The sequence below is a fragment of the Nelumbo nucifera genome, chromosome 3 (genome assembly GCF_055504915.1).
Source record: "Nelumbo nucifera cultivar China Antique chromosome 3, China Antique-T2T, whole genome shotgun sequence".
In the NCBI taxonomy this organism is placed as follows: Eukaryota; Viridiplantae; Streptophyta; class Magnoliopsida; order Proteales; family Nelumbonaceae; genus Nelumbo; species Nelumbo nucifera.
Window position 1 is genome coordinate 48,415,784 of NC_142651.1, and position 15,943 is coordinate 48,431,726.

The 15,943-nt window shown below is 37.0% G+C and overlaps 1 protein-coding gene across 2 annotated transcripts; it reads right to left on the reverse strand.

Annotated features, from left to right (window-relative positions):
* Positions 1 to 1,239: 1,239 nt before the first annotated feature.
* On the reverse strand, positions 1,240 to 15,662 carry LOC104609560 (NADH dehydrogenase [ubiquinone] flavoprotein 2, mitochondrial). 2 transcript variants are annotated; one of them, XM_010275905.3, is made up of 10 exons: positions 15,493 to 15,662; positions 15,355 to 15,387; positions 15,187 to 15,252; positions 14,558 to 14,674; positions 2,660 to 2,737; positions 2,445 to 2,550; positions 2,289 to 2,335; positions 2,001 to 2,078; positions 1,832 to 1,897; positions 1,240 to 1,739 (listed from the first exon to the last, which is right to left on the reverse strand). In XM_010275905.3, the coding sequence occupies exons 1-10, from the start codon at positions 15,544 to 15,546 to the stop codon at positions 1,632 to 1,634; spliced, it is 753 nt and encodes a 250-aa protein (XP_010274207.1). In that variant the 5' UTR covers positions 15,547 to 15,662; the 3' UTR covers positions 1,240 to 1,631. The 2 variants fall into 2 exon arrangements, with proteins under 2 accessions (XP_010274207.1, XP_010274206.1); XM_010275904.3 differs by having other exon boundaries at positions 15,472 to 15,660.
* Positions 15,663 to 15,943: the final 281 nt, after the last annotated feature.

Here is a 15,943-nt window from a genome sequence, read left to right on the forward strand (position 1 = left end):
GTGAGGTCAGTGTAAAGAACACTCTGAGGAAAAATTCCAGATTCCTCAATAGAGACTAGTGAAACAATTACCCTGCTTTCCGAATTTCATATAAACAGAAAATACTGTTGTGGAAAAGTTACGTCTTAGACAAAATCATTATGTTCATCCTCTGGTAATATTGAATAGGATTATATGCCAAATTAATGATTTATATGAATGGCGTGGTGTAATATAAACCATCGAAACAAAGGTAGGAGCTGCAGGACCAAAAATGATAGCGATCAGTTGCGTATGCGAAACAGATTCATACAAGAACTCTATCAAAACGCATATTGTTGGATTTGGATAATTCAAGGATATCAGTTTTGTTTTATACCAGCAGCTTGAGAAATGTCAACCTTTCTTTCTGTGGTTGGCTCAGGGCTCATGAATAAAATGGCTTGAGAATAACTTTGATGGGACATAAGTTGAAATACATACAACATTCAAACCAGTTTCACTAATAAAGTCATGTTACTTTTATGTAGATCAGATCATATTATCACGATTGAATTGGGGTAGATCCATATTTGATCCAATTATATATTGATTAGATTCAGAGATCAAATTTGGACCAAGGTTCAAAAAATCAAATTGACACACAATGCCAAAAAATGGGTGTCATCATCATCATCCATGCCTTATCCCAACTATATAGGGTCAGACACATGAATCTTGTTTCACCAATCCATTCTATTTAAAGTCATAACCACCGTTGAATTATAGTGCTTAAATCATTTCTTATTACTTCTACCCATGTCCTTTTTGATCTACCCAAACTCTTTTAATCCTTTCAATGCATAACAAATCACTTCTTCTAACTGGTGCAATTGGTGGTATTCTATGCACATGCTCAAACCATCTTAGTCTACTCATGCTACAAATAACTTCATTCTTAATCTTATTCCTTTCTTTTTTAATTTTTTCACTCATTCATCTTAGCATTTGCATTTCCATTACATTCATTTTCTTTTTTGATTGTCCAACATTCTCCATACAACATAACTGGCCTTACAACTGTTTTATAGAATTTTCCTCTTAATCCAAGTGGTATTCACCTATCACATAAAAGTCCAGATGCACCTCTCCATTTCGCCCATCCTACTCTAATTCTTTAAGTGACATCCTCAATATCTCCCTTGTTATGAATTAGTTGATACACCTTTGTTTTTTTATTTTGTCAACCTGATAATTGTCAAATAAGCTAAAGAGGTTGCCTTCTATCATCCGAAACATTCAAACCCCCAAATTCAATTTATTTCATGTCTCAATGACCTTCAAAACCAAAACGATACTCCCAATATACAGTTTATCATATTGATGCTATAATCCTTGATTCAGACTGCTTTGTTCACAGTAGATTCAGTAAGAGTAAAATGAAATTGGAAGTCAATCTCCACCAGAAACCATGTACAACCCTATGCCAAATAGATAATCCAGTAAAAGAGTAAAATGAGCTTGAAAGTCACAAACGAATAAATAAATAATTAATCTCCAGCAGAAACCATGCTGACAGAGGATTTCTTCATGGTTAATCACAAAACTTCGAAGCAGAGCTGATAAATATCCCAATTTCGGATTATTGAGGACAACAATGTTTCATTTTGAGTTTAGCAAGCGTCAAGGTCCCTGCATGGAGGAGACTTTGGCTCACTAAGCAAAGTGGTGTTCCCTCCTTCTGGCCCACTCTTTATACGGAGTGGATTCTGCGTGCCAACCTGCAATATAAATCCGGCATTTTAAAATAATTACAATTTACAACTAATCATTCAATACATCAAAGAAATTAGCTTCCAAAAAGTAGCCTTACAGGTGGAGTTTCTCCTCTTCTCAACATCTCTACAATCTCAACTACCCGTTTTGGAGTGACATCTTCCTGAATTAACACAGGAGAAAATGAATACAACTTCACTGGGATAACCATTCAGTTAAGATTCAAAATCATGGGACCACAAAACAGGAGATTAATAGAGACTCACATAGTAATCATAGGTGTATCCTTCTGAACCCTTGGAATAGTCGACCACTGTAATCATTGGAGCATTTACACAACACCCCTGCAGAGGACAACTAGGATCATACCTTGATATTTATGGATCAAAAGTAAAATTATCTTAAATCAGATCAAATGGAAATAAACATGCAACCTAATATTCTTCAAGCTCTAGATCTCAAAATCTAGACCAATCAACAGTTAATGACTGGTCCGTTGGTTGGTTAAAAATGAAAAATTGTTCTGGAATTACAGCAATTAAAAGAAAGCTCACCATGCACTCCATTTCCCCAACAGAGAACATGCCATCCTTTGTTACCTCTGCACAGAAAGAGAACAAAAGACATTGGCTAGAAATAAAGTTGTGACTTCAAGTGCAATGACTGGAAATGGAAATGCAATGTGGGAAGACTTTGCACATTAAACCCACCATTGCGTTTCACTCCAAGATGTTTCAGTAAGGCCTCTTCTATTTCACGTGAACCACGTATCATACAAGGTGCTGTACCGCAAACCAGTAGGTGGTATTTACCAACCTACATGCCCGATGGATAAAATCACATGGAACTATCACTAACGTATGGAAGTATGACAATGCAAACTAATGTATAGAACTATCACTAATGTATGAAATTATGTACATACCTTGGACTGGTTGAACATTGAATAAAATGTTGCAACTTCATATACACGAATAGGAGCGACCTCTACAATCTTAGCCACCTGAACCACCCATCACAATTTGAATTTATTACATGTAACATAAAATAGAAACAAGTGAAAAGGATGGAAGAGGTCAAGCTTGGTACCTCAGTACATTGAGCTGGAAATTGCCAATGGGCACAAATAGGCGAAGGATATAATTTAAAAAAAAAAATTGGAGAACAAGGAACTGGCAGAAGAATATTTTAAAGTATTTGTGGTAGAAGTCATTCTCCATAAATTCAAAGATGTAAACCTAAAGCGATTATTTTTGGTTGAGGATGACATAGTGGAAGTCAAGGAAGTAAATCCATTGGTGACATTGGCATTTACAAAGATCTCTATTTTATCTTTTTGTATCTTCTAAGGAGGACTAGAATCACCATGACTAGAAATTAGGCTTTGTACCTTCGGAGTTTTGAGGCAGGATGCCCCCCCCCCCCCCCGGTTAATAAATTTATCTTCTGGTTTTCCAGATAAAAAAAAAAAGGAAACAAAAAAAGAAAAAGAAAGCTATTTTGGGGCCCAAGGAAGAGATGAAAGGTCTTGTGGTCAAGGTCCTTGAATCTCACTTCAACTCATCTTCTTATTATCCCTTAGCCATTTTTGGGCCCAAGGAAGGGAAGAAAGGTCTTGTGGTGAAGGCCCTTGAACCTTGCTTCAATTCATTTTATCCCTCAGCCAATAGATACTTCCTGGAATTAACTAAGCAGACTAACCAACTTACAAAGCTCCTGGTCATTAAATTTCTCCTGGATTTAGGAACCCAAGCTCTCCTACTTCCTACCATCTCTGTCCAAACTCCCTTCCAAAGTTTATTTTTTTAATTGATAAGAGAACTTACAATATTCAAAATTTTAAAGAAGCGGTGGACAAAAAGGAGGACAAGAAAGACTCCACTTGTAGTGTGACACATTTACAGATATACATAAAAGAAAATAACCAGTAAAATGCTATGTCTAATTATACCCTCCCACTTCTTATTGGAGATTTTCGTACTCATATCCTTAAAACTCCTGGTCAATCCATAAGAACAAAATAATATCTTGCAAGATCAATGAATAGCTCTCAATGACAATGCACTATCAAAAGTTCATCAGTTACTTTCCTTCCATAGACCCACAAGAAAGAAAAAAAAGGGTGGTTTTCCAAAGAACTCTAACACTATGAAACACAGGGCACTCTATGTGTCACCAAAAAAAAAAAAAAATCAGCAAAAGATTGGCATAGCTGAACTCTCCACTAAACAACCTATGAATGAAGAGCCGATCCTTGAGGTGGTCATCATCTAAGCCTTATCCCAACTACAGAGGGTCAGCTTCATGAATCTTGTTTTGCCATTCCATTCTGTTTAATGTCATATCCATTATGAGCGCTTAAATCATTTCTTACTACTTCGACCCATGTCCTTTTTTGTCTGCACCTAGCCCTTCTAAACCCTTCAACTTGTAAATTGTAATTAATCACTTTTTTCTTACACGTGCTGTAGGTGGTCTTCTATGCATGTGACAAAACCATCAAAGTCTACTTTCTCTCATTCTATCACCTATTGGAGCTATTCCTAGGTTCCTTTGAATGACTTCATTTCTGACCTAATCCTTTCTTGTTTTTCCACTCATCCATCTCAGCATATATATTTCTTCCATGCTCATTTTTTGGGCATGTTTTTTGACTGCCCAACACTCTGCTCCATACAACATTTCTAGCCTTAGAACTGTTTTATAGAGTTTTCCTTTGAATCTAAGTGGTATCCGCCGATCACATAAGTCCAATGTACCCCTCCATTTCTCCCATATTGCTCTAATTCCATGGGCAACATCCTCCTAAATCTCTCTCTTGTTATGAATTATCAAACGAAAGTACCAGAAAAGGTCAAATTAAGTTATCTCTTGGTTTCCAATCCTAAGTGCACCCTGATTTGCACTCCTATCATTTTAAAATTTACATTGCATATTATTCCGTTTTACTCATTTTATAATATCGTGTTTCTAAGATCCTTCATTAGTTCCATCAATTAAAGCAGTACCATTAGCAAACAACAAGCACCATAGGACCTCCTCCTAAATATGTTTAGTTAATTAATCTATGAGTAGTGCAAATGAAAAACAGTTAAGTGCTGAGCTTTAGTAAAGACCCACTGTAACTGTAAACTCTAATGTCTATCCCACAGATGTTCTAACATTGGTTGGTTTGCCCTCATATATATCCTTAATTAGATCCAAATACTTGTTTGGCACTCCTTTCTTTTCCAAGACCCACCATATTCTCTCTCAAGGGACCCTACCATACACTTTTTTCTAGACCAACGAATACCATATGAAGATCTATCTTCTTCTTCTCTCTAAATTTTTTTGTAAATTGACTCAAAAGAAACATAGTTTCCATTGTTGATCTCCCTAGCATAAACCCATATTGGTTATCTAACATACTTGTTTCATGTCGTAACCTTTGCTCGTGAGTTTAATCCCACGATAATTGTTACAACTTTGTATATTGCCTTTGTTCTTAAATACAGGCACCATAGTGCTCTTTCTCCATTCATCAAACATCTTTTCTTTCATTATCTTATTAAATAGTTTTATCAGCCACAACAAACCTACCTCTCTCATACCTTTCCAAACTTCTATTGGAAGCCCATCAAGTCCCATCACCTTTCCCTTCATCTTATTTAGCACCTCCATTACTTCAGTAATTCTAATTTTACAAAGGTACATGTTATTTGTACACTACTAGAGTTATTGATCTTGCCCCATTATAACCCTCTACATGTTTGTTAATAATTTTTCAAGATAGTTTTTCCATGTTTCCTTGATTTCCGCATCTTTTACCAAGACTCTTTTGATCTTCCTCTTTAATGCACCTAGCATGGTTTAAATCTCTGCCTTTCCTTTATCTCATCTTTGCTAATTTATAAATTCTATTTTCTCTCTCTTTAATGCCTAATTATGATAGAGCTCAACACATGCTTTAAATTTTTTCTTTTTAACTTCCTTTCTTATGGTTTTATATTTTTCCAAGTTCTCCCCAGTTTTGGTCTTTTTCCAATCTTTATAACAGTTCATTTTAATCTAATTATATTTAGAACCTCTTCATTCCACCACCAAGTTTCTTTAGCACTTTGCCATTTCCCTTTAGATTCTCCTGAAACACCCTTCGCTCTGTTTTCTTCATGCAGCTAGCCATTACAAGCCAGATATCATTAGTCTTCCTCCTACTATCAGCCTATCTTTGAAATGTGTTAGCTTTTCTCCTTTAGGTTTTACCACCTAATTCTTGGACATCTATTTTCTTCCTTGTTTTTTTTTTTAAATCAGTAAAAGAGATTCATTAAATTAATATCTGAAATTAAAATTTAGCACAACTATGGGATAACTCCAACCAACCCCCCAATATAAAAGTTTACACTTTTTCCCAAAACAATTTATGTCTATCAACCCCCTATTTTGCGAGTACATCTGCCAATTGATGTCTATTTTCTTCCATTTCCTAATTTGCATATCTATCACCACTAATCTATGTCTATGTTGTGAGGTAAAGCTTTTCTATATTGCACTCTTTACAATTTGTCCTCCTAATAAGGAAAAAATCTATTTGATTTATGGTTGATCCACTTTTAAATGTTATTAAATTTTCACCATTCATTTTGAAATATGTGTTTACAATTGTCATATAGTAAGTTATTGCAAATTCTAAAATTGTATCTCTAATCACCTATTTCATTCCTCTCCCCAAACTCAAATCCACCATGCACCATATTATGTCCTACACTCCTTTTTGGAAGGATCCCTGGTGTTTAGTGGGTCCACTGGCTGATGTTTTTCCCTTCTTTTCCAAATTTCTGTGAATCAAGATTCTTCAGTTGCTGAAAATTTTAGCATTTTTGGTGATTCTATCATTTGGACTCCTCTTTGTAGGAGAAATTTGTTTGACTGGGAGGTGGAAGAGTATGGGGAGTTGTTGGGCTGCTCCAAAATCTGATGGTTGATTCGAACTCAGAGGATGAATGGGTTTGGAAGTGGAATGCAGATGGTAGCTTTTCAGTCAAATCCCTATTTCTGAAGTTGTTTGGTTCAGGTCATGAGAACTTCCTTGTTAGACAGATTTGGAATCCAACTAGTCCCTCCAAGATCAATTTTCTGATCTGGACTATGGCCCTTGATAAATGTCTGACTAAGACTAATGTGGAGAGACGAGGTATTCAGATCCTGGATCTCTCTTGTGGTTTGTGTGGAAAGAGTGCAGAAACTACAGAGAACTTGTGCATCCACTGTCCAGTTTCTTCTTTGATCTGGGGGCATTTTCTTAAGATTTAGGAGATTAGCTGGACCATGCCAAAGTCTGTGAAGGAGCTGCTGATGTGTTGGAGAGTTGAGAGTCTCAACAAGAAAGGAAAGATTGTTTGGAGTTCCATCCCGGCAGTTGTGTTTTGGTCCATTTGGACTGAAAGGAATAACAGAATCTTCTGTGGTAAACTTAAAAGCCCGGATGAAATTGTACAGAGAGCCGTGGGGAAGCTATGCTCCCGGGTGTCGGTGAATGAGGAATTTAAAAACCAGAATGCACCCTTTTTGTTTTGTTCCAAGTCTTGGATGAGCTTGTAACTTGCATTGTGCCCAGGCAGATCTAGTGGTCTGGGTCCTGTCGTATCTCTCTTCATTAAGCTGAATAAAGTACTTTACCATTTTCCAAAAAAAAAAAATGTCCACTCCTTTTCCCCACATGACTATTTAAGTCCCCTCCTATAAAAATCTTCTCTTTATTTGGATTTTATTGGATCAATCCTTCTAATTTTTTTTCCAAAATTTCCTTTTAATATTTTTCTTATAAACTCGCTTGAGGTGGATAAGAAATAATTATATTAATTATTTCATCACCTATCTCCAAAATTTCTATTATTTACTTCTCTTGTGTACCATAATTTGTAGCCACTGATTATTGATCAAAAAAAAAAATTGTAGCCATTGATTTCTTTAGTTTTTTTCCCTTTCATTTATTTTCTTATGAGCATGTAATATTTATCCTTTTCGTCATTGTTTCTACTAATTTCATAGTCTTTCCTGTTAATGTTCCTACATTTCAAATGGTTAATCAAATCCGTATTACCTGAACTTCTTTATATGTCCTTGTCCAAAAGGATGAAAGAATCCTTACTCATTTTCCACTACAATCGGGCAAAGTTGTGACACGTTGCTTCCAAGGAATGCCCTAGCATACCCTTGCCCATTTGGCACCACACTCTGGTTCTAAAGAACAATTGGTCACTACCTCTACAAGGTTCTTTTTCATCTCAAAAACTAGAGAATTCCTTTCTATCCAAATCACCTAAAGAATAGTGAAGGGAACAGTGACGGTTCTAAAGAACAATTGGTCACAACCTCTACAAGGTTCTTTTTCATCTCAAAAACTAGAGAATTCCTTTCTATCCAAATCACCTAAAGAATAGTGAAGGGAACAGTGAACAACAGCACTTCACTTTCTTGTTCATGCCTTCGATATGTCATTCCAGAAATAGTGCAGAGCTGGAATTTGGAGGGCACCAATGAAACTTTAGTGCCCACTGAAAATGATGCCATATTTTACTTAATTTACAATGAAGAAAGAGATGGTTAGAATCTCAAGTTTCTGCTCACAGAGAGGGCAGAGAGTATTGTCTAGTCCCATGTAGGGGTGATTATTTCAGCCCAGCCCACATATATTTACATATATGTAGTTTATGCATAATGTATACATATGTGTATATGTTATTTTATATATTACACTTATAATATATAATTATATATAATATTTTATATTATATAATGTATACAATAAATTTGTACGCATATTATATTCCATTTAATATAAAATATAATATATGTAAATGTTTTATATATAAAAGATGTAGGTCCAGAATCGAGCCTGGGCTCGGGCTTATGTTTCAGGCTCAAAACCTGGGCAGGGCCCAATCCTAGGCTTTAGTCCTTATTATAGGTGCAAAGCCCGGCCCAACCTGGCCCATGATCACCCCTAGTCCCATGCCCCTTCTAATCAAATGATCTTTTGTCAGGCATTTGTCCAATGTAACCACCTAGGCAAAAAAATTGAACTTAGAAGGTGCTACAGTCCCTCTTCCTACCAATCAGACCTTGGTAAAAGGATCTAAAAATTTCCATTTCCAAACCCTAGAATCCTGGATCTGGGGATTACACCTTGGACAGCAACTATGCCACTTGATTCATTTCCCAGTTGTTGAAGTTTCTCCTAAAAGTAGGGGGTCCAACAAAGCTCGCCCCTCACATGACAAATTGACAATATGAGTCAGCAATTGAGGCTTCTTTGTTGCTTGCTGACATGTACAAAGGAAAAAGGCCTTTTAAAGGTGTATCATCACACCAGGGTTCCTTCCAGAAGCTCAGCCTTCTACCATTCCTTATCTTGTACATGATACCTTTTTTGTAGTGAGGATATGCCTTGCAAATGCCTCTCCACACCCAAGCCACCACAGTCAATGGGTTTACATGCCTGCTCCTACTTAATTAACCAGGGAATCTTGGAGGAACCTTTCCAACCTGTTCAGAGGAAGTCCATCATAGGTTACTTCACCTTTTCAGCAATTATCTAATGAACTAGAAAGAGAAACATAGAATAAGCAGGGAACCTAACCAACACAGTTTTGATCAGTATGAGTTTTTCACCTTTGGAAAGGTACCTAACCTAGCTTTCCAAGAAGCGAACTTCCTACCCATCTCAATGCTTTTAGAGGTACACTTGGCCCTCAAATAGCATTCCTAAACAGTTTGAGGGGAAAGAGCTAACGAAGCAGCCGAACACCTTGGCCAGGCCATTCAAATTATCTATATTCCTGATCGGCAGCATCTCACTTTTAGCTAATTAACCTTCAAGCCTGAGACAATCTCAAGCCAACAAATGTGATATCTGACGTGATGAACCTTGTCAGCTAAATCACGGAAGAACAGAGTATCATCAGCAAAGTGCAATAGAGCAATCTTCAGGCCATTACTACCCATTTCAAAACCTTCTATAAGGCCTCCATCAGTTACCTTAGCAGTCATTCTACTCGGTCCTTCCATTACTACAATAAAGAGAAAAAGTGACAGAAGGTCACTTTGTCTCAAGCCTCTCAAACTAAGGAAGTTACCTTTAGTAGGTCCAGAGAAACTTTGAAGTTGAAACGCATAACTTGAACTTGATCTAGTTCCTACATTTTCTTTTGATAAATTAGTTCCTACTTTTTTTACCCTGTGCACTCTGCTAAGCATGTAATCCAAGAAAGCCCAATTGATGTGATCCTAGCAATGACTTAAAAAGCATGCCTAAGTGCACAGGTGAGATGCATTTAGGGTATACGCTTTGCCTAAGTCCCATGCGCAGCACTTTCAAAAGGCATTTGCCTGGTGCACCTTACACTTCAGCCCAGGCACATGCCTTTTGAAAATTTGTGCATTTTTCTGTTTTTTTTTTTTTATGCCTAGAGCTGGGATGGGGGCTCTGGGAAGCCCCTCGCAACAAGCCCAAACAAGTCCGTATTTAGGGTCTTAAATTCTTAATCCCTATAAAAAAAGATTTTATAATTTTTATTTGTCTTTTAAAAATATTTTTATTAGGATGAATGAATGAGACTAGAGCAGAGAAAACCCCCTATTTGCTTTGCTCATTCATTCATCCTAATAAAAGGTATTTTTAAAAGACAATTAAAATTATAAAATCTTTTTATAGGAATTAAGAATTTAAGACCCTAATATGGACTTATTTGGGCTTGCCTAGGGGGGCTTGGTAGAAAGGCATCTCATAGAATCAAGAATGCGTAATGTTCTACATCACATTAGCTATTTGAAATAATGCAATTGGGGAAAAATAAATAGAATGAGAGTTTTACATGCTTGAATATGTTTTATATGTTATGCTTGATTCTATTTTTAAATTTTCATTTTAAACATGTTTTACATGTTATGTTTACATATTTTAATCTGAGATAAATAATAGGTTTTTTAAAACAATATTTTAAAATTTAAGTTTAAATTTTTTTAATTAATATTGTGTTTAATATTTTGCATTTTTTTCATTTTTGCACCTTTCTTTGAATTTTGAAAAAGCGGACGCCTCACTTTACGCCTTGCGCCTCGGGCAGAAAATTCCCTTTGTGCTTGAGAAACACTGGATCCTAGTCCTTGTCTAAATCAATCTTACACACTAATCCATTCTTACTCCTCTTGCACATTCAGCCGATCAGTTTGTTGGCAATAAAGACTCCAGGATGGAAATGATTGAACCCAAAAAAAAAATGTAATAGCTCATGAACCTGATGGGACCCTCCAATAAACATCAAAGATGAAAATGAAAAACTCCCTCTTAAGACACTTTCAAACAAATACAACAACCCCTTGCCTGGAGCTACAAAGGAACTTTATAAGAAAGATATCCCCATCCTGCTTCTAACTCCATCATCAATTCCTTTAGTAAATTTTGCTGGAATTTTGTAAAATACCTTTCAGTTTAATGAATACTCAAGCTCACAACCTTTTTTTATGGTGCTTCCCCTTATATAATACACTTCCATTTTCAAAAATAAAAAAGAAAAAGCTCAAGTGATAAACAACTTCTATTCCATTTTTTGAGACTGCAATAATATTTATCCTTCAGCACTCTTTAAAGGTCTATACAAGATTTTCTGCAACCATTTTCCTATTTTGTCATTTTTTTCTTTTCTTTTGGTTTCCCTTGCCAGCCAAACTAAGAAAAGTCCCTTTTAAATTTTCTTTTACATTATTCCATTTTCTTCTTGATCAAACACAACTAAAGGAATAACCTCATCCTAATCAACCAAATCATCCTTCCACTCTCTTACCACACCACAACAACAACAATAATGGTGCAGTGGATTCCATCTATACTTTTATCAAGAATAAGCTTACCTCCCCTTAGATATATATGAAGAGTTCAGTAGAGCTAACCTCCTTCTGAATAGCCTTTGTGCAACATAACTAGAAACCAATACAAGTCAAAGATAAGAAGGAAATTTTTCTACAAAGCAACACAATGCACCAACAAAGTCCTCCGTTTTCAGAAATGAAATTTTCTCCAACTCTAAAACTCTCAACTTCGAAAAATTCAGTAGATAGTCTTAAAATGACTAAAAAGTATTATAGCATTTTTATTGGTAACAGTCCAAAAAGCATTATAGCATTAACAATGTCGTTCACAACTAGCATTCTATGAAAATGAGGGAATCATCTGCTTATCATCACAATGAGGTATAATGGCCTCAATCTACCAGAAGAAATCCTTAAAGTTTCAGCCCCACAGATAAACGATTAAAGGGACAAATGATCACCTTGCTTCAAACCCCCCATAGCTCCTAACTAACAAGTTCTGGATCATCTGCTTCACAGTACCCCTAGATCTTTATGCCTAAATAACAACTGCTCTCTCCATGTTGATATAATAAACACTTGGATCAGAACTTCCTTATCCAGGCAAATGGATTCTTTGGCTAGTAAACACAATACACTGAACCAAAATATGCATTCCTTATGGCACATTCACTGGAACATGAAAATCAATAGAACATCAGATTTTCTAGCTACCAAGTATTATTTCTTAAGGTTTTAGCTTAGCTGTCCAGAGGCTGAAGTAGGCTGCTCTGGGCTGTAATGTTTTAGGATGATTAATGTGCCTTTTGCTTTTTGTTTCATCAATAATGGATTTACTAAGATCAAAATAGGAGCACTAGAGAAGCACAACAACAAAATTGTAATTTCATCAACCCCTGTAGATGAACCAGCTTCACTTTCAACTAACACCTACCTCTTCTACATGCCCTCTTGGTAGAACAAGAGAAAGTTCCAGCTTTTTTCTCACGCATTTATGCATCCTACCGTAATACTTAATTCATGGATCCCCCCAACCAGAACAATTGGTGTCATACAGGGATTCTGAATTAAGGGTGTCAATTGGACTGGATTTGGTCCAATCCGATCCAGTCCAACGTGAGTCCATCACAAATGGACCAGGTCCAATCCAATCCAATGAATATTTTGGACCGTCCAATCTGTTCAAGTTTGTTTTAGTTTAGATTAATTCTAACCCAAACCTGGTCCATCGACACCTATATTCCTATCTTCTTTTTTTTTTTTTGATCAGCAACACAGAAATGATTTCATTACTAAAAAATAGGCATGAGTACAACAAGAGGTTGTGAAAAAAGAAGAAAAGCACAGCTATGAAAAACTGACCCCACCCAGATATTACAATTGAGTCCTGTGTACCCCTTGCTTAGCTAGACCATCTGCCAAGCTGTTGGTAGTTCTTCTCACCCACTTAACTCTGATAGTCAAGTCCTTTGCTAACCATTTAAAACACCTGAAGTCATTCCTCAGGTGCCGTGTCACCCCCTCTCCTTCCTTCAGCCATTTCACAACAGTTCTCGAATCACCCTCAATGACTAAGTTATCGATGCCCAACTCCTTTGCCTTCTCAACCCCATATACTGCAGCTAACAGTTCTGCTCTTGTCACATCATCCTGTTCAGCAGGCCCTGAGTATAAGGCTATGATGTTTCCTTCCTCATCCCTAATTACCCCACCCCCCATCGGCCATCCCTAAGGGGCCTGGGTAACCCAAGCAACTCCCATCAAAATTCAGTTTCTTCCAGCCGCATAATGGGGGTGGCCACATCTCAGCAGGTTTCTGTCTTCTAGAAGATGAAGCAACAATAACAGCCCAGGCCCTAAAAAAGTCTTCAACCTTAAAGTCTGAAAACAGTTTCAAACTTTTTGCCCATTGTGCCACTCTCAAGGTTATGATTTCCACCAAGGCTTCCTTACTCCTTTCTCTTTCTTCAAATATTCTTGAATTCCTTTCCTCCCAAACTGTCCATGGTATCGCTGCTCTCACACATCTCCCCAGGATCCTGCCCCTCCTTTTAGTACAGCTAAAAACAGGAGGGATAAACAATCCTTCTAACCTGTCAGGAGGAGACCAAAAGCATCCAAAGAGGGAGGAAAAGCAATTCCAAATTCCTATCTTCTATCAATGGACCAGATATTGGATCAATCCAACCCAATCCAATATAAATTAGGGTCCAACCCAAAACCAGTCCATTGGCACCCCTATTCTGAATCAACACACTCCACTTCATGAGATGTTACAACCACTGACCGCAGGGGTTCCCTAGGGCCTGCAGATTCATTCCTTAGTCAGATGATACCAGTCTATCAATCCCCCCCCCACCCCGGAAAAAAAAAAAAAAAAAGGAGATCTACTCAGACTTAGATTGGAGAGGAGAAACTTCACTCTAATTGAGTTTCCAAAACCAATAGGGCCAGAATATACCATTGGAATATCCCCATTGTGGATTCCAAATGCCCCACCAATGCCTGAATACCTGGATTCCCACTGCAGCATCTATCAAGGTTCAAATTTATGTGATACTAATTTTCTCACTATTGTTCAACTAGTCAATTTTAATGCTATTTAAGCACAAACAGGTAATCCTAAAAAAGCATACAGAAATTTGAACGGATGTTTTAAAAATTAAATAAGAAAAGCATAATAGCATATAGACTCAATTTTTCTTTTAGGAGATACACAAAATCTGGTGCAATAACCAGAACCATGTTGGGTATTATTTATGACCCATAGGACTAACTGTCAATGACAAGACCCACATGAAAGTCATGTTGGATCTTATTCTTACATTAAATAATCAAGTATGCGTCCCAATAGCTTATCTACAAAATATAGAGTGAACAGAGCATTTAGATATACTGCCTTCAGATGTATCAATTTATTGACACAAAATTCCAAAAAAAAAAAACAAGGAATTTAGCAATGATAACATACTGCATTCATTGCTGATACAGGTAGCCACCCTCCATGCTGTTGCTGTGCCAGATCAAGTAGAGGGATAACTGCAGATTGCTTGTAGTTGGATGGATAGTGAGACAATATCTCCTTGACCTAGAGATACAAATACCAGGTGTCAATCATTCAACAAACGATGGTTCTTCTTCTTCTTTGGTGGGTGCTGTTAACTGTTACGGATCAGAGTACAAATACATACAAAATAATACAAAATACATGATTTTGCACTCTACATATTTGTATTTGTACTCCTTCCAAACTAAGCCTAAGGTACAAATAATACTTCAACTAATGCCTTGAATACGTTATAATTAAATGTCCGGTGGAACATTATCAAATAATTACGTACATTTATAATCTATATCTATCAGTCCCAGGATGAAGGAACTCATAATCACAAATCAAGTGGTTTATATATCAGAACCCCTTTCTTGTCGAACATTATTAGATGTAGACCAAGAGTTCCATCCAAAAGAATAAGCTTGAGCTCAAATACGGAAAACAAACCACAACCAAAGTAGAAACATAGTATAATTACATAACTGGATTGCACACAAAGCATATGTAAATATATAATGACCTGCATCTGATCCATGGGAGTCAATTACCTTTTCCTTGTTCGCCTCGCTGAATTCCCACGGAATGTCGGGATTGTTATCCGGAGAATCGATATGCTTTACATAGGTCAATTCATGAAAAACAAAATGATTAAGTAACTAACCAAAATACATTCGAGACTGCAATTATGATGTTTATTAGTGGAAAATGAGACTCACATAATTCAGAGCAGTGGAGAAAGAACCAGAGGCCTGCAAAATACAATGTAACAATTGATGAATTAAAAGAGAGATGCAAGGGAAAAAAGTTAAGAGAGAGAAGGATCAGATTAGCACATGGGGAGGCTGATAGAATACTTGATGAATCTCAAGCAACTTTTTGCTCGCAAGACGAACTACTGGAGCGAACATTGTTATGGCATGCAGAGCTAGGCGTACTGTGGGAGATGGAGAGAGAGGGAACTGGGAAATGCACGAAGGTTATGGAGAGAGCTGGGCGTACTGTGGGTGCGTAGAATGCACCCGGCGTTTGCTAAAGGCGTTACGTACGATGTCACAAGTCACAATTTACACTCGTGTAGGGATTGCAACTTGGGCTGAGTTAGCCCGAACTTTGGGTTGGATCGGGTTGTAGTTCAATTAGGCCCGGTTATATAGGATTACAGGGTAGAAACGAGTCCGGATCCGGTCCGAACATAGGTTTCCCACGACCATTACAGCCGTACATCGGGAACATCAAAGGACAAGGGAAATATTCGCAATGCATGGCTGCAATGGCTGTTTGGACCAAATCCCAAAACCGTAGGAG